This window comes from Chrysemys picta, chromosome 11 (genome assembly GCF_011386835.1).
Source record: "Chrysemys picta bellii isolate R12L10 chromosome 11, ASM1138683v2, whole genome shotgun sequence".
Classification (NCBI taxonomy): domain Eukaryota; kingdom Metazoa; phylum Chordata; order Testudines; family Emydidae; genus Chrysemys; species Chrysemys picta.
In genome coordinates, this window is record NC_088801.1 from 71,683,919 (window position 1) to 71,701,096 (window position 17,178).

At 46.1% G+C, this 17,178-nt stretch overlaps 1 protein-coding gene across 1 annotated transcript in view; it reads left to right on the forward strand.

Annotated features, from left to right (window-relative positions):
• Positions 1–17,178, forward strand: part of LOC101935709 (aryl hydrocarbon receptor) — a 138,012-nt gene that overhangs the window by 76,373 nt on the left and 44,461 nt on the right. Inside the window, 1 exon segment of the mRNA XM_005311491.4 lies at positions 7,623–7,741. Within this exon segment, the coding sequence (XP_005311548.2) occupies positions 7,623–7,741 (119 nt within the window).

The following is a 17,178-nucleotide window of genomic DNA, read 5'->3' on the forward strand; positions in this document are numbered from 1 at the left end:
ATGGACAAGGACATGGCTGCCAAGTTCTGCGCAGCTCCATGCGTGTCATTCTATGCAAATTAGTCCATGAGACAATTTGCATAATTGTCAGTGATTTGCATGAAACCTTGTGGTGTGGATTTAGCACTGGTGAAAGGCACTGGCTTCAGAGCCCTGATGAGTGAAGTTCTCTGTTTATCTACAAGGCCTCAGGATGGCAGGCTTCCCACACACACTGGCCTGCCAGGTCACCCAGTCATAAGAACATAAGAACGGCCATACTGGGTCAGACCAAAGGTCTGTCTAGCTCGGTAACCAGTATTCCGACAGTGATGCTTCAGAGGGAATGAACAGAACAGGTAATCATCAAGTGATCTGTCCCCTGTCGCCCATTCCCAGCTTTTGGCAAACAGAGGCTAGAGTCACTTGAGAGCATCATTTTGCATCTCTGCCAAGCCTGGCTAATTGCCATTGATGGACTTATCTAGTTCTTTTTTAACCCTGTTATAGTCTTGGCCTTCACAATATCCTCTGGCAAAGAGTTCCACAGGTTGACTCTGCGTTGTGTGAAGAAATACTTCCTTTTGTTTGTTTTAAACCTGCTGCCTATTAATTTCATTGAGTGACCCTCATTTTTGTGTTATGAGAAGGAGTAAATAACACTTCCTTATTTACTTTCTCACAGCTGTCATGATTTTATAGACCTGTATCATATCTCCCCTTAGATGTCTCTTTTCCAAGCTGAAAAGCCCCAGTCTTATTAATTTCTCCTCATATGGAAGCTGTTCCATACCTCTAATTGTTTTTGTTGCCCTTTTCTGTACCTTTTCCAATTCCAATATATCTTTTTTTGAGATGGGGCGACCACATCTGCATGCAGTAGTCAAGATGTGGGCATACCAGGGATTTATACAGAGGCAATATGATATTTTCTGTCTTTTTATCTATCCCTTTCTTAATGATTCCCAACGTTCTGTTCCCTTTTTTGACTGTCACTGCACATTGAGTGGAAGTTTTCAGAGAACTATCCATAATGATTCCAAGATCTCTTTCTTGAGTGGTAACAGCTAATTTAGACCCCATCATTTTATATGTATTGTTGGGATTATGTTTTCCAATGTGCATTACTTTGCACAGTGCTGATCTGGGGGGTATTTTCTCTAGGGCTCAGAGCAGTAGCTCAGTGCTCAAGACCAATGCAATTGTTGGCGTCTCTGCTTAGTCCACCATGTGTAGTGGTTAGTTTGTAACACCTGGAACTGAGCCCCATGGTGCCCAGGCTACTGACCACTTACTAGGTGGGAACAATGTACGATCCCTGCTGAGTTGGATTGGAGTTTGGCTACTGACCAAAGGCGAGAGGTTCTGCAGTGCATTGGCAATGCCCAGCAGCAGCCAGCCCCCAGCAGCAGTAATGTGATACCTTCAGGAACAAGGCTTCCTTTCTTGAACAATAGGTGTATTTATGCTTGGAGCGGACACAGCCAAAGGCATCCACTGTGAGATGCCCTGGAGAGATTCAACTTCAAACAGCAAAGCAAACTAGAGCCCCCGTCCCCACCTAAGAAATTCCTCCCCACAGTCTGACTTAGGAAAGGCTTCCCTGGGGCAGGGTCGCTGGGGCGGTGCGGGGGGGGGGGGGGGGGGAGTAGATAGCTTGTGCCTCTTCTCATAAACCCTTTGAGTGCTGAATCCTGGCACCTTGTGCAGGCAAAACACCCTGTGAAATCAGAGAGGGTCTTCATTGTATTTTCATCACATGAGCAGGTTCCCATTGTCCCTAGCTGCTCTTCGCACCCAGAGCTAACAGTGAGACTCACAAAAGCTGTTGCTAAGCTGGGGTGAGTGTGGTGAGCCAGACAATAAAGAGTCTTTCTCCTGTTCTTATGCTCCATACCTAAGCAGAGCTCCACCGTGGTATTTAAACGTAGTGAGAGATTCAGATCCACATGCGGCATCTAAGGACCGTGGAGATGCCGTGAGGGTCTGGAGGAGAATTTCTCTGGCCTGGGCACCCCGTAGGACTGCCATAAGCAGCCTTACACTGCTGCCTCACAAACTCCAGTGCAGGAGATAGGCAGGCTAAGACAGGGCAGGTCTGTAGCACATTGCACTGTGAAGCTCTTGCTCCATCTTATGTCCAGGGCAGTTTTGGCCCTGGTGGATGCTAAGAATTGGACCCACAATGCAGAAGGCCAGCTGCTCTTGCCTTTCTTTTCCATTGTATTCAATAAAGAGTCATTGGGCAATGTTTGGCCTCTGGGTAAGATTCTTGCCCATGTTTGAAAAGCAGTTCATTCTGGAGCTGTGATTGACCCAGACTAGGGCGAGTTTTTCAGTGTGATATGAAGTTCAGTGAAGTAGGCTTACGCACAGCTAGAGCAGTCCATGAAAAATACCTAGATGGCAACGCAGTCAACATGCCGATCTGTGGGAACTTGAAACCACTGTTTCTTTATTTCTTCCCATGTGGAAAGAGCTCACACAGAAATCACAAAGTTCACCACAGTCTACCTTGAGGGCCTGTCACTGCTCTACAGCCAAAATGCTTCTGAAATAAATGTAGTCAAACTTTACTAATTCTGCGTCACTGAGAATGAAAATGATGCTTAAAATTGTTGATTGGCTCTAGTTTTCAAGATATGCTATTGGGTCAGTATATACGACCCTTGACTTGGGAATGGCAGAGGATAAGTGAGTTATAAAGGGAAGGGATCTCAATTTAAACCAGAAATGACTAAAATACATCTTTGACAGGATCTATGAATAAATCTATGACTGGGTTTGGACAGTACTTGCTTTTTAGGCAAAACAATGCATGATGCAATCTGAAGCTGGTATTGCGTCATACATGATATGAATTGCATCATGTTATTCCTAGAAGTCATGGATGATGCAATCATAACGAAGCTTACATCACTCTGCTGAACAAATTGCCCTATATCAGCTCTAGAAATCATACAGTGTCGTGCTCTCTTATTTGTCAGGGTTTGATTTTGCAAAGGGACACATTTCTGTTTAGCCAAAGTGAGCAGAGATGCCTCATACTTGTGTGAACAGTGCAGATAACTTCTGCTATGTTTGTGGTGAAGTGACTTTTGCATCACAAAAGCGCAGTATAACCACTATGGTTAAGAAAGCCTATCACCTTTATTTTGGCTGCAAAATTGGAGATCAGGACAAGAGGTGGGCCCCACACATATGCTGCAACACTTGTGCAACAAATCTTCGCCAGTGGTTGAACACGAAAAGGAAATCTATGCCTTTTGCAGTGCCAATGATTTGGAGAGAGCCAACAGATCATACCCGCAATTGTTACTTCTGCATGGTGCCTCCAGTTGGGAAAGGTGTGTCAAAGAAGAAAAAGTGGACTGTGCATTATCCAAACATTCCATCAGCTATACGCCCAGTACCCCACGGAGGAGGACTGCCGGTTCCTGATGCACCAGAATCCTTCTCACTTGAGTCAGACGAGGAAGAGGAAGAGGATGAAACTTCTGGTCCTGAACCATCAATGTCACAGGACCCACATTTTCTCCCATCCTCCTCCTCTGAACCACACCTCATAACACAAGGTGAACTGAATGACCTTATCAGGGATTTGAAACTACCCAAGAGTAAGGCAGAGCTGTTGGGCTCCAGACTACAGCAGTGGAATCTCCTGGCAGGTGATGTTAGGGTTTCCATGTTCTGTGACCGTCAAAAGGATCTTGTCCCATTCTTCTTCATGGAAGGTGATCTTGTAGTCTGCAACAACATTGATGGTGTGATGGCAGCCCTCAACATCGTTCACGATCCAGATGAGTGGAGACTGTTTGTTGATTCATCCAAGACGAGTCTTAAAGCTGTTTTACTGCATAATGGGAATGTTTTGCCATCAATTCCAGTTGGTCATGCAGTCCATATGAAGGAAACCTATGACAACATGAAACAACTTTTGAGGTGCATAAACTATGACCAACATCAGTGGCAGCTTTGTGGCGATTTGAAGGTTGTTGCTCTCTTGCTTGGTCTGCAGACTGGATACACAAAGTACTGCTGTTTTCTCTGCGAATGGGATAGGCGTGCAAGAGATTCCCACTACATCAAGAAAGATTGGCCACTCCGACAGTCATTGGAGCCTGGGAGGAAAAGTGTTCAGCATCCACCACTTGTTGAATCAAGGAAGATTTTGTTACCACCCTTACACATCAAGCTGGGTCTGATGAAGCACTTTGTCAAGGCCATTGACAAAACACAAGCAGCTTTCAAGTACCTCCGTGGAAAATTTCCAAGGTTAAGTGAAGCTAAGATAAAGGAAGGTGTCTTTGTTGGTCCTCAGATTCGTGAACTTCTTCGAGATAATGCATTTGACCATGCACTGCGTGGCAAGGAAAAGACGACATGAAAAGCCTTCCAGTTAGTGGCAATAAATTTTCTCGGAAACAACAAGGCAGACAACTACAGGTTGTTGGTGGAAAACCTCCTCAAGGCATACAAAAGCCTTGGTTGCAACATGTCACTAAAGATACATTTTTTGCACTCTCATCTAGATTTTTTTCCACCGAACTGCGGAGCAGTGAGCGACGAGCACGGCGAGCGATTTCACCAGGACATTGCAACAATGGAGAAACGCTATCAGGGCAAATGGAGCCCATCAATGCTTGCAGACTATTGCTGGACAGTGACAAGAGATGCTCCATTTAATGAATACAAGAGACAAGCCAAGAAGCGCCGAGTAGACACGGAATAGGACTAAACTATGTACATAATAGTTTTTTGCCTTTTGTTTCATAATAAATTTTATTTATATAACCCTTTTGCTGATTTTTAAAGTGTTACATAAACAGGACAGGTGAAATATTATCATGTAAAGCAACCATAAACACATGAAAAGACCTAGGTTTACAATTTATGATTAAAACTCTACTATCTACACAATATACATAGACATAAAATGTAAAAACTTAAATATCTTAGAAACAGTAGCCAATCAGTTGTTTTAATTGTCATATTTAAATTCAGCACATCAAAATACATAATAAATAGCACATTTTATCTCTGAAGCAGACAACTTCTCAAAAATTGTAGACCAGTGTAATTAATGAGAATTAGCAATGATGGGCAAAAGAAATGAACAATGATCCGAATCCTTCTCCAAGCCACAAAAATAGCTTTGTTGGGTGGTAACATTTAATTACGCAATGCAGACAGCCACAGAGATGCCAGCTAGCAATGCTCAAATGTGGAAACTTCTCACAAAATAATGGGAGATCAAAGATCCTGTCTTTGCAGTGAAAGTGCAACTACAAACAAAGGAATCAGGGATGCCAGCTTCCAGGGACCATGGCATTTCCTAGTGTAGCAAGTAAGCCTGCCAACGCTTGGTGGTGGAGATGGATGAAGCAAGGAAAACAGAAATGTCAGGCACCAGCAGAGAGAGAGTGAGGGGCCCAGGAAGATGGAACCAATGGAATGTGCTTGTTGGTCTTGGGGAAATAGGGCTCCCTACTGAGCTCTCACTCACGTTACCAAAGGTTGAGCCTGGGAAACTTGTGAGGAAAGCATAGGAACGGCACCAGTGATTCTAGTAAATGGCACTGTGTTTGGTGGAGGTGTAACACCGATAGACCCCAGTCGGTGGTGGGCGGGATTGAACTTGGAACGTTTGAAGCTTAGTGCATGAGCCTTTACTGCATGAGCTAAAAGCCACATGGCTGGTAGCTAAGGCTATAGCAGACTCTTTAATCTTTAAGTAGTGTCAGTGCCACTAGAGGGGACAGAGCACCACACCCAGGAGGTGTGTGGGTTACAGAGGCACCATGCATTAGATGGGATCTAAAAGCAAATCCCAATGGTATAACTTGCTGGTGGTCATTAAAGGTCTATTGTCACTGTTCGAAAAGATTGCTTTGCTCAGCGTCCAATTCTGGCACCTACATTCAACCAACTTAAAATTCTCTCCCACTGCACTCCCGCCACTGTCTATCTCTCAAACACACACTGAATAGGATACTCTTCCCTTTCCAACCCAAACTGTAATGTACGGGTGTTGTGCACTATTAAAGAGCTGACATGTTTCACTCCGGAACGGGTTGCTATTCTGTATATGGTAGGTACAAAATACTGCTCTTATTACTTCAGTAGCAGGTGAAGTAATCCCAGCACAGCTTGTAAAGCACGTTGGAATGAAAGACACTTGTAGAGCTGCAGGTATTGATACGTATCATTTATACTTATAAGCCACAATTAATTTTAGATGCAATTTTCCCCTATTAGATAGACATGAACATCCACTCCAAGAGACCACGTCACTTAGCCCGCTGTTTCCTTTGATCCAGCCTTTGGTCCTATGGGAGCTCTACGTGTATCAGAGATGAGTTCCACGCTTGTGCTTTGACTCCTGTGATGTACTCAGCAGCAGTTACAATACCAGTGTTGTCATTGCAGGCCACAATGGCTCCCAGGATGCTTTGCACACATTGGTTAATTCAGCCACACATCCAACACTGTTAGCTAGGTAAATACTATACCCATGTTACAGGTGAGAATGCTAAGGTGCAGAAGAATTACATGATTTGCCCATGACCACATGGGAAGTCTGTGGCAGAACTGGGAATTGAACCCAGGTCTCCTAGCTCCTACTCTTGTGCTTTTTTAAAAAAACAAAAACCTCCTTTTGAGCCACTCAGTGCAACAGAACTGTGATATCTACAGAACACTTGAGAGATAGGCAGTTGGTATGCTGTGACCATGGCTTACCATGTTGTTCCTAATCATCTCATTGCTAGCTTGCATTGAATCCACCTGTTTTCTCTCATCTTATATTTAAATTGGAAGCTCTTTGGGGCAAAGACTGTTTTTTTTTTTACAAAGCCTAGCACAATAGGGCCACTTGGCATTAGCACAATACAAATGGTCATCCACAGTCATCTTCCTGGTGTCCATCACAGCTTACAGAGTCTCTAGTGACCAGTCTACTTTATTCTACCCTCTTCAATAATAAGGTACTGCAAAATACATGACCTAAATGCCTTTTGAAGGTGGGGCCATGGTTCCACCTTCCTCGCCCATCCTGCCAACATTTTTCTCACCCCAATGAGCCCATCCCAGCTAGGCCTTTCTCCACAAACCTGATGTCTAAAGGTCCCTATAGTCACTGACCTGGAGAAGACTAAAACCCATTAGAAACACTACCGTAACTCCATAGGAAACCAGGCTGAAACAGCTGTCCTACTGCTCCTCTCACTGGAACCTTCTGGAAGCTCTGTGAGGTCCAATTAAAGTCAATAAGAGTTCAGTGTCTAACTCCCATTTGTCTTGTTGTATTTTAGCTCTTCTGCTTCAGCTCCTGGCCTGAACATGAGAAGGAGCAGGGAAGGGCGTTTGTCGTGGGCAGGGGATCGCTAGCTATCTGTACAGCCCCCAAGGGAGATGGAGCACACAGCCTCTCTGCACCAGCTCTCCTTTCAGCTCCAGGTTTCGTGTTTCAGCTCCGTCAGGTTGTCTCTGACCGGGGTTAGTCAGATTGGAAGCCCCTGAAGCAGGCAGCATGATGCAGCTGAAAGAGAGTGAGGCCCCCAGATGTGAGAAAGAAGGAAAAGAGTGGCGATGCCTTCACGGTGGGCTGATATCACTGTCCTCTCTTACCCTCTTGTTCACAGCCACTGTGCCGAACCACGGCGGCCATGTAGCAGATCAGCCTGGGACGCTTGGAGGGAACGGACAGATGAATCTGCAGATCAACGGGGAAACGTTCTCCGAAGGGGACATGCTGCTCCAGGTACCGTATTATATCCTAGCCCTCTACACTCACAGAGTGCAAACAGCATTTTTAAACTAAGAAATATCCTGCACTTCAGTTGATGGTGTGCAATGGATGAACGCGCTGTGGCAAAGTCACTACTTTGAATCCTGCGCTACTGCTTAGCTGTGTGTGCTTGGACATCCCTGTGCCTCCGTGTAATCTGCCTCTGAAATGAGTCTAATGCGAGTGTTGTTCCTGAATGCTGTGAGATTTTTGGGTCTGTCTTCACTGCAGGGTTAACTTGAGCTCTTACCCAGGTATTGCCCCTGGCCCCTATCCTGTCCACACACAAAGCCCTCTCACCCAAGTGGGGTAGTGCTTTACACCCAATCTTGCTGGCCTGTAGGCTAGAGGTTAGGGGCAGCTTGCATATGGGCTGATAACCCACCCACTTGGCAGTGAGGATGCAGGCTAAGTCGCTCCGTACCGGTTGTCCTCCAGTGCCTTTCCCACAATTCCTCCTGTGTCCCCAGATGGACAGACAGGCTCTCTCACAATTCAGTGGGAAAGAATCCCAGAGCAGCTCAGTTACTGTAGCCCAAAGACCCAAGGGAAGCCTCGGTGGCACACACAGGGAAGTGCAGCACCAGGACGGATGCAGGAATGCCAGTGTAACTTTGCACCAGGGCTACTCCCACCTGGCCCAGGCCAACCTGGGTGCCAATCACCCGAGTTAACTCTGCAGTGAAGACAGACCCTTAATTAGTCTTTAAAGTGCTTGGAGCTCCTTGGATGACAGAGACTACTGTATACAAATATATCTGATGGATAATCACTAGGGCTGTTGATTAATCGCAGTTAACTCATGCGATTAACTCAAAAAAATTAACTTTTATTAAAAAAAAATTTAACACGATTAATCGCATTGTTAAACAATAGAATACCAATTGAAATTTATTAAATATTTTTGGACGATTTTCTACATTTTCAAATATGTTGTTTTCTATTTAGGGTGACCAGATGAGAGGAAGAAAATATCGGGACGGGGGGGGGGGAGGGGTCACTGGCGGAGCAAAACGGAGTGCCGCCAGCGGAACCAAAAAAAGGAGTACCCCAAAATATTGGGACAAACTGTGTCCCAACCAAACATTGGGATGCAGGACAAACGCCTAAATATTGGGACGGTCCTGGTTTTATCGGGACATCTAATCACCCTATTTCTATTACAATACAGAATAAAAAGTGTATAGTGGTCATTTTATATTTATTTTTTATTACAAATATTTGCGCTGTGAAAAACAAAAGAATAGTATTTTTCAATTCACCTCATACAAATACTGTAGTGCAATCTCTTTTTCATGAAAGTGTAACTTACACATGTAGATTTTGTTTTTACATAACTGTACTCAAAAACAAAACAATGTAAAACTTTAGAGTCTACAATTCCACTCAGTCCTACTTCTTGTTCAGCCAAGCGCAAAGACAAACAAGTTTGTTTACATTTAGGGGAGATACTGCTAACTGCTTCTGATTTACAATGTCACCTGAAAGTGAGAACAGGAGTTCACATGGCACTTTTGTAGCCAGCATTGCAAGGTATTTACGTGCCAGATATGCTAAACACCAGCATGGACTCATGTCTTCTGGAATGGTGGTTGAAGCATGAAGGGACATATGAATCTTTAGTGCATCTGGCACATAAATAGCTTGCAACACCAGCTACAACAGTGCCATGCGAACTCCTGTTCTCACTTTCAGGTGACATTGTAAACAAGAAGTGGGCAGCATTATCTCCTGCAAAACTTGTTTGAGCAATTGGCTGAAGTAGTACTGAGTGGACTTGTAGGCTCTAAAGTTTTACATAGTTTTATTTTGAATGCATTTTTGTACATAATTCTACATTTGTAAGTTCAACTTTCATGATAAAGAGATTGCACTACAGTACTTGTATTAGGTGAATTGAAATATACTATTTCTTTTGTTTTTTACAGAGCAAATATTTGTAATCAAACATAAATATAAAGTGAGCACTGTACACTTTGTATTCTGTGTTGTAATTGAAATCAATATATTTGAAAATGTAGAAAACTTCCAAAAATATTTAAATAAATTGTATTCTATTATTGTTTAATAGCACGATTAATCACGTTTAATTGTTTTAAACGCTTGACAGCCCTAATAATAACATATACAAAGATGGTATTTGGAGTTCAAGGAGAAATGTGAAACTGGTCATTCCCTGCCAAGCTGCAGAGCATGAACTCAGCTCCGTGAAACACTCTTGTAATGTCCCTCTACAGGGCCTAGAGGGAACAAACACACAGGGCATTCTTTATCGATGGAAACACACCCACACACACAGGCCCTGTAGTTCTCTGTCTCATGGGGACACCGTTTGTTTTGCACAGCTAGGTCTCAATTAAACTCTGACTCTTTGTGTCCCTGTTAGTAGGCCACATGCCACGCCAAGACCACAAAGTACGGGTAGTTTTAGGGTCTCGGAGAGTTCACTAACCATTGCACTGTGCAGGGCACTAGCACAGCATGTGTGATGTGGAAAATCCCTGCTCCAAAGATGATGAATAGTTGCAAAAGGTGTTACCGTGTTAATCTGGATCCTAGTAGCTGATTCCCAGAGCTGTGACTGCTTCAAAAATTAGTCCTGTTCCTGAGATGGCAGAGGCTCATGTTTTCAGTGCTGACGGTCATGGGTTCGGACTCTGACATCAGCCTGAATGTACACTCATCCAATCAGAGTGGGAGGGATAGCTCAGTGATTTGAGCCTACTAAACCCAGAGTTGCGAGTTCAATCCTCGAGGGGGCCATTTAGGGATCGGGGCAAAAATCTGTCTGGGGATTGGTGCTGATCTGAGCAGGGAGTTGGATCTCCTTATGTTCCATGATTCTATCAGTTACTGCATCTGACCAGTCAGAGCTCCCTGATAGAACTCCCATAATTGTTTGTGATGAATGGGACTTTTCAAGTGAGTGAAGTTAAACAGAGGTGTAAGCCTTGGCTTTGCCTGTCAAGGAGCCTTAAGCTCCTGTGTCATTTAGACCTTAGCAACACTGAGCAAAGTATCTCTACAAATCTGGGCTTTAGAACCTAAACCTGGGTGCAGGAGCCTAACTTGAAGCTCTTAATTAACTCCTAGCCATACACCTTTACAGACTCTGTCTATTACTGATCTCTACCTGGAGAGAAGACATTTTAGAAGCACTATTGTAGAAAGAATTTCAAGAGAAAAGGAGGGTCATTGATATGCAAAGATACTCCTGAATGTTTAAATCTAGACATTTTCCATTCCAAAAGGAGAGCATCTCAGAGTTCTATCCTCTCTGAAATCTTGTGTTGGGAGGAATTGCAGTGTTGCCAACTGTCACAATTTTATCATATTTCACAATATTTGGAGACTTTCTTAAAGTCCCAACTCCTGGAGTTAAGTGATTAGGTGGGACTCTCAGCTTCCATTGTTTTAAAAGATGTTTCTAGCTTAATGGTTCCAAAGAAAAGCTTGAAAATGTGACCCAAATGGACCTTAGAGAGAGACAAACCAGAAGGCAAATGGAATGAACTTCAAATGTATTCTTTGGCTTAAAAATCATGATTTTAAAAAAAATAATCTCCTGATTTTTGCGGTTCTGACGCATGATTTTTCGACACTTGGGTAGGTAATACTGAAAATGCACTCTGGCTTATAGTATCAGAGGGTAGCTGTTTTAGTCTGGATATTTATACCTGCCTCTGGAAATTTCCACTACATGCATCTGACGAAGTGGGTATTCACCCACGAAAGCTTATGCTCCAATGCGTCTGTTAGTCTATAACAGGGGTCGGCAACCTTTCAGAAGTGCTGTGCCGAGTCTTCATTTATTCACTCTAATTTAAGGTTTCGTGTGCCAGTAATACATTTTAATGTTTTTAGAAGGTCTCTTTCTAGAAGTCTATAATATATAACTAAACTATTGTATGTAAAGTTAATAAGGTTTTAAAATGTTTAAGAAGCTTCATTTAAAATTAAATTAAAATGCGGAGCCCCCCAGACTGGTGGCCAGGACCCGGGCAGAGTGAGTGCCACTGAAAATCAGCTCGTGTGCCGCCTTCGGCACCTGTGCCATAGGTTGCCTACCCCTGGTCTATAAGGTGCCACGGGACTCTTTGTCGCTTCTGGCTTATAAATATTAATGCAAAAAAAAAGTTTATATTGGTGGGGGGCAGGGCCCCGGGGGAAGAGGAGGGGTGGGGGGCGGCACATGGTGAAAAGTGAATGGGCCAGGCCTGTCCACTTTCAAAAAGTGAGAGGGCCATGGTCCCTTGGCCCCTGCTGTTCTGGCGCCCTTGATGCAGACTCCTTGGGCAGCTCCAGAACTTGGTTCTGTAATGCACTAAGGCTCGTCTTCACGGTGACATCTTTACTAGACATCATTGGAGTTCAGAGTCTTCTGCCAGCTGAGGTCATCGTCGGCTGTGGGTGAGAGGGAATGCGCAGTGGGGAGTAATGGTGCCATGTCTCTGCCAAAACCAATTTGGCTTCTAAATGTTGCCATTTGAGAGCTGGCCATTTTGCCCTGGCCTTGTATGTCTAAACCAAATAACCCACCTCCAGAATTCCTTTGTGATGGAGTCTTGGGAATGAAAACAAGCAGCAAAATGTTATAAAGGAGAGTGACTTAGGGCAGATCCCTGCTTCCACGAAGCTGCTCATCGCCTTCCCCCTGCTCCTCTTGCTCTGTTTGCTTTCAGTGACCCTCCCAAGGGTGGTTTTTGCCAGCCAAAATTAATACCGTGTCTTATTGCAACTGTCACTGGTGCTGAGCACTCCTCCAAGCATCTTGCATACCCTGGATCCATCGGTACTGAAGACAAAGGACAAGTCCTGACATGAGAGTAAAAAACACTCTCACGTCATGGACTGCTCCTATGTGCAGCATTTTCTACCCATCCGGGTGAGGCTGGATGAGATCTTGCGTGTGACCAGAGCAGCGCCCAAGCCTCCCTGTGTGGAGGGTAAGGCCAGGCACAAACGGGATCCGACGGTACCGACGCCTGCCCTGGTACCCACGCGTCCAGAACACTGATCAGCATGTGCACCGCCAATCTCGCCGGTGCCTCTGCACACCCAGATAGGCCGACCCCACAGACATCACCTGGGCCCTCTGTCATTTCCAGACACACACCAGGGACTCTGAGCCTTTCTTACTGACGGAGGAGCTGATCCTTCCATAGCCGCAGTCTCCACGTCTCTCTGGACCCCCCCCCCCCTCCCCACACCAGTGTCATCCCCACTCTGGAGGACAAACCTCTGCTGTGACTGCCGAAGAAACCTTGTCCCATTGCTGCATCACAGCCCTCCGGTACCAATGGTCCCCCCGTTGCTAGAACCATCTTTGGAGTCCTCGGAGCCGGAACCCTCATTTTCTCCAATGCCTCACCAAAGTCTGGACTCGTCGCCCAGCATATGATCCAGCAGCGGAGGCCTGGTACCGCTACCCACAGGGCCCACCACATGCTGGGGACCCTTCTTTTTGGCCATTCTGGACAATTTGTGATCCCTACCATGGACGCCAGGCACCATTGCAGGCATCTTATCGATAGTCCCCCATTTGTCCAAGGGCTCCATCGGCAAATGGGGAAGGGGCAGACATCGAACCAGTACCACCGACTCCACTGGTCCCCACTGTTGCTTCATCATTGCCAGCCGAAGCGCTCATTCCTCTCCCATGCTCTCTGCTCGAAGATGATCGCCAGGACCAGGACTTGTTCCAGAGGGCAGTGGCAGACTTGAGGATTCCGTTGGAAGAGGTCAAGAACCCACAACAGCAGCTCCTGGACTTTCTCCAACCCCAGGTGCCCACTTGGGTGACTCTATCAATCCTTCAACTGATGCGGGCAGCATGGCGCACTCCTGCCTCCTGTGCCCCCACACCGAAGAGGGTGAAGAGGAGGTATTTCATGACTGTTAAAGGGGCAGATTTTCTCTTCACACACCCACTCCCCAACTCTCTCGTTGTCCACGTGGCAGCAGAGCGGGCACGCCAGCACCCACAGAAGTCTACTCCTCCAGACAGGGCGGCACAGAGGATGGACCTGCTAGGCAGAAAAGTGTATTCCTTGGTGAGACTACAGTTCTGGATTGCAAACTACCAAGCTCTGCTAGCTAAGCATGATTTTAGTAACTACAGTAGGCTAGCAGAGTTCAAGGACAGCCTGCCACTGGACCAACAGCAGCAATTCCAGGCGCTGGTAAATGAGGGGCGAATGGTGGCCAGGGTGGGCCTCCAGGCTGGTGGAGATTCAGCCGATATATCCTCTCGCTTTCTAGCCACCCTGGTCATTATGCACTGGGACTCGTGGCTACAATTGTCCAGCTTCCCCAGGCAGGTCCAAAATACAATCAAGGACCTCCCCTTTAATGAGCACAAGTTGTTCCACGAGAAGACGGACAAATCCCTTCATTTGCCGAAGGACTCCCGGGCTACGCTATGATCCCTTCATATGTACACCCCGGCCCCAAGATGCAGGCAGCAGAGACCAGCATTCCATCCACGTGAACACTCTCCTTACCTGGCCTACTACCAATGCCAACAGGAGGTACCATGTATGCAGCATCGTTCGCAATGGCCGTACTTGCCCACCTTCACCACAATCACCTCTTTGACTCTTTCCCGGCAGCAGCCAAAACCTCAGTTTTGACATGCAGCTTGAGACCTATGAACCTTCCCCGATGCCACCCCCAGCGCCCCATATCGTCTTTGGGCGCTGTCTTGCCCTATTCGTCCACAACTGGGGCACATGGAGAATTGGATACTGGAGATCATCCACCACAGATACGCCATAGAATTCCTCTCGTTCTCACCTCATCAACACCCCACCATGGACTTCCCCAGGGGACCCATCCCATCAATGCCTTCTCCAACGAGAAGTGGACACTCTGCTTTTCAAGGGGGCCATAAAGCCCGTCCCACCGCAATACAAGAGAAGAGCCTTTTACTCACTGTACTTCCTCATCCCAAAGGAGGGCGGAGAGCGCCACCCCATTCTAGATCTTCGGGTGCTGCACACCTTTACCAGAAAGTCCAAATTCTGTATGGTAACACTGGCATCGATTATTCCCTCCTTCCCCCAGGGAGCCTGGTTTGGGCTTTTCAATGTGAAGGACACTTACTTCCATGTAGATGTTCACCCAGCCCACTGCAAATTTCTCCATTTTCAGGTAGGACACCAACACTACCAGTTTTGGGTCCTTCTGTTTGGTATATTGACAGCTCCACAAGTGTTCAAAAAGGTCTTCACTGTGGTAACAGCCCAAATTGCCACCTTGGCCATTCGGTATACCCCTACTGGCTCCTCCTGGTGCTATCGGACCAGGAAGTAACCTCTGCGATCCTCGCCCTTCACATGCTATTGGCATCTTCAGGTATTTGCATCAATGAGAAAAAATCAGTATTGAAAGCTACACAGATGATGCACTTTATCAGTGCGTGTTTCGACTCCATCGTGGCGAGAGCTTTCCTTCCAGTAGACCACTTTGCAACACTGACATCCATCATCGTGGACCTGCATCACAGACTCCACACCATGTTCTGCCACTGTCTCTCTCTCAAGCCTTTCCCCCACTCATTCAGTCCTTCCATGTTCAACTGCTCTCCAACAACATGGCAGTAGTGTACATCAACCAGCAGGGTGGCACCAAGTCACCCTTCCTCTGCTTCAAGTCTCTTTGCCTTTGGAACTGGTGCATAAAAACCACATAACGCTTCAAGCCATGTATCTCCCAGGCACCTAGAATTCCCTGGCCGATGCACTCAGCAGGACTCTCTACTTCAATCACGAGTGAGAGCTGCATGATGCCACCATGCTAAGGTACCTCTTTGAGAACTGGGGTGCCCCTCGGTGGGACCTCTTTGCCACTCATCAGAACTGGAACCTGCCTCTCTATTGTTCCAGTGGAGCAATAGGGGAGGACTTGTGGGGCAACAGGCTCCTCCTCCCCTGGACAGAACACTTCTGCTACACCTTTCCTCCCATTCCCCTCCCGCCACAAGTACTAGTCAAGATTCTCTGGAACAGCCACTGTGATACTCGTAGCTCCAATCTGGCCCTATCAGTTCTGGTACATGAACGTGGGCGGCACATATGAGAGGCTTGGGGAAGCTAAGCTCCCCCCAAAAAGGCTAGCCATGCAGGGGGCAAGAAATGCAGGATGCAGCGCAAGTCACCACCCTTTGGAGGCATGCCAGCCTGCCACCTTTGGAGTGCCGCCACTGGAAGCTTCCTAGAAGAGGGGGGGCCTCTGGCCCCTGGATCATAGTTCCATTTGCCCTCCACCCCAAGGCCCCGCTCCCACTCCACCTCTTCCCCCAAGGCCTGCCTCTTGCTCCTCTCCACCCCCTGTCCTCTACCTGTTGCTCATCCTTAAAGCAGGAAAAAACAATGGGGCCATGACTCCTTGGCCCCCCACCCGTTCCGACACCCCTTAGCTGAGTTGCTCCCGCATCAGCGTGCACAGCAAGGGAAAGAGTCCCAGAGCTGGGCCAGGCAGTGTGAGGCTGTGAGTGCTGTTGCTGGAGGAATTTAAAATCTAAGTAGCACAGGACCTTCAGTCTTGCTTCTGCTGTGCTTTCTGCTTTCATATTCAAACCTAACCCGCAGGATGATTTTCTTATTTCTTGCCCCTCTGTTAATTTCCCTGGTTCTCCTGTGATCTTTCATTTCTTAAATCTGTGCTTTGATTTTAATATTTCACTTTTTGTGACCAGTTCCTACTCCTGCCTTGGGGCATTTGGAATCCAGTTCTTCTAGTAAGTACTTTGACAAGCCATATGCACTGCATATGAACCCCAGGAAGAATTCACTATCCCCTGCTTATGCTAACTCGTCCAGTGTTATCAGTCTGAAAACCATTAGCCATCATTGTTTGCCCTGATCATGAAATAAGCTTTCTAACATCATACCTTAGCTATGGCAGTAATTTCAATGTTATTACACAGTATGCATTACAGTCTGAATTTACTTAGATTGTAAGCTCTATGGGGCAAGGATCATCTTGGGGCAATAGTAATATGAATAATAATTAATAAACAGCTGATTATCATCAGGGGCCTCATTTCAGAAAAATTCCTGGGGGCAGTAGAAGTTGTGTCAGCATGTAGAACATTCTGCTTAACATTATATCCTGAAAAGCTGGGGCACTGGGCGGGGGGATAGGGAGACAAAAAGTGGAAGACATAATGGATCGTATAAACTATGAAAAGTGTGGGGATGCCAACTGTCCCCCCTTACCCTATAGCAAATGATGTCCCTGCTTTCACTGGTGATTATAAATCTATATTTAATATATATCAGATTTTAAGGCCAAAAGGAACCGTCATGATCATCTAGTCTGACTTCCTGCACACTACAGGCCACAGAAGGGGAGGTTGTTTACCTGTAACTGGAGGTTCTTGAGATATATGGTCCCTATCTGTATTC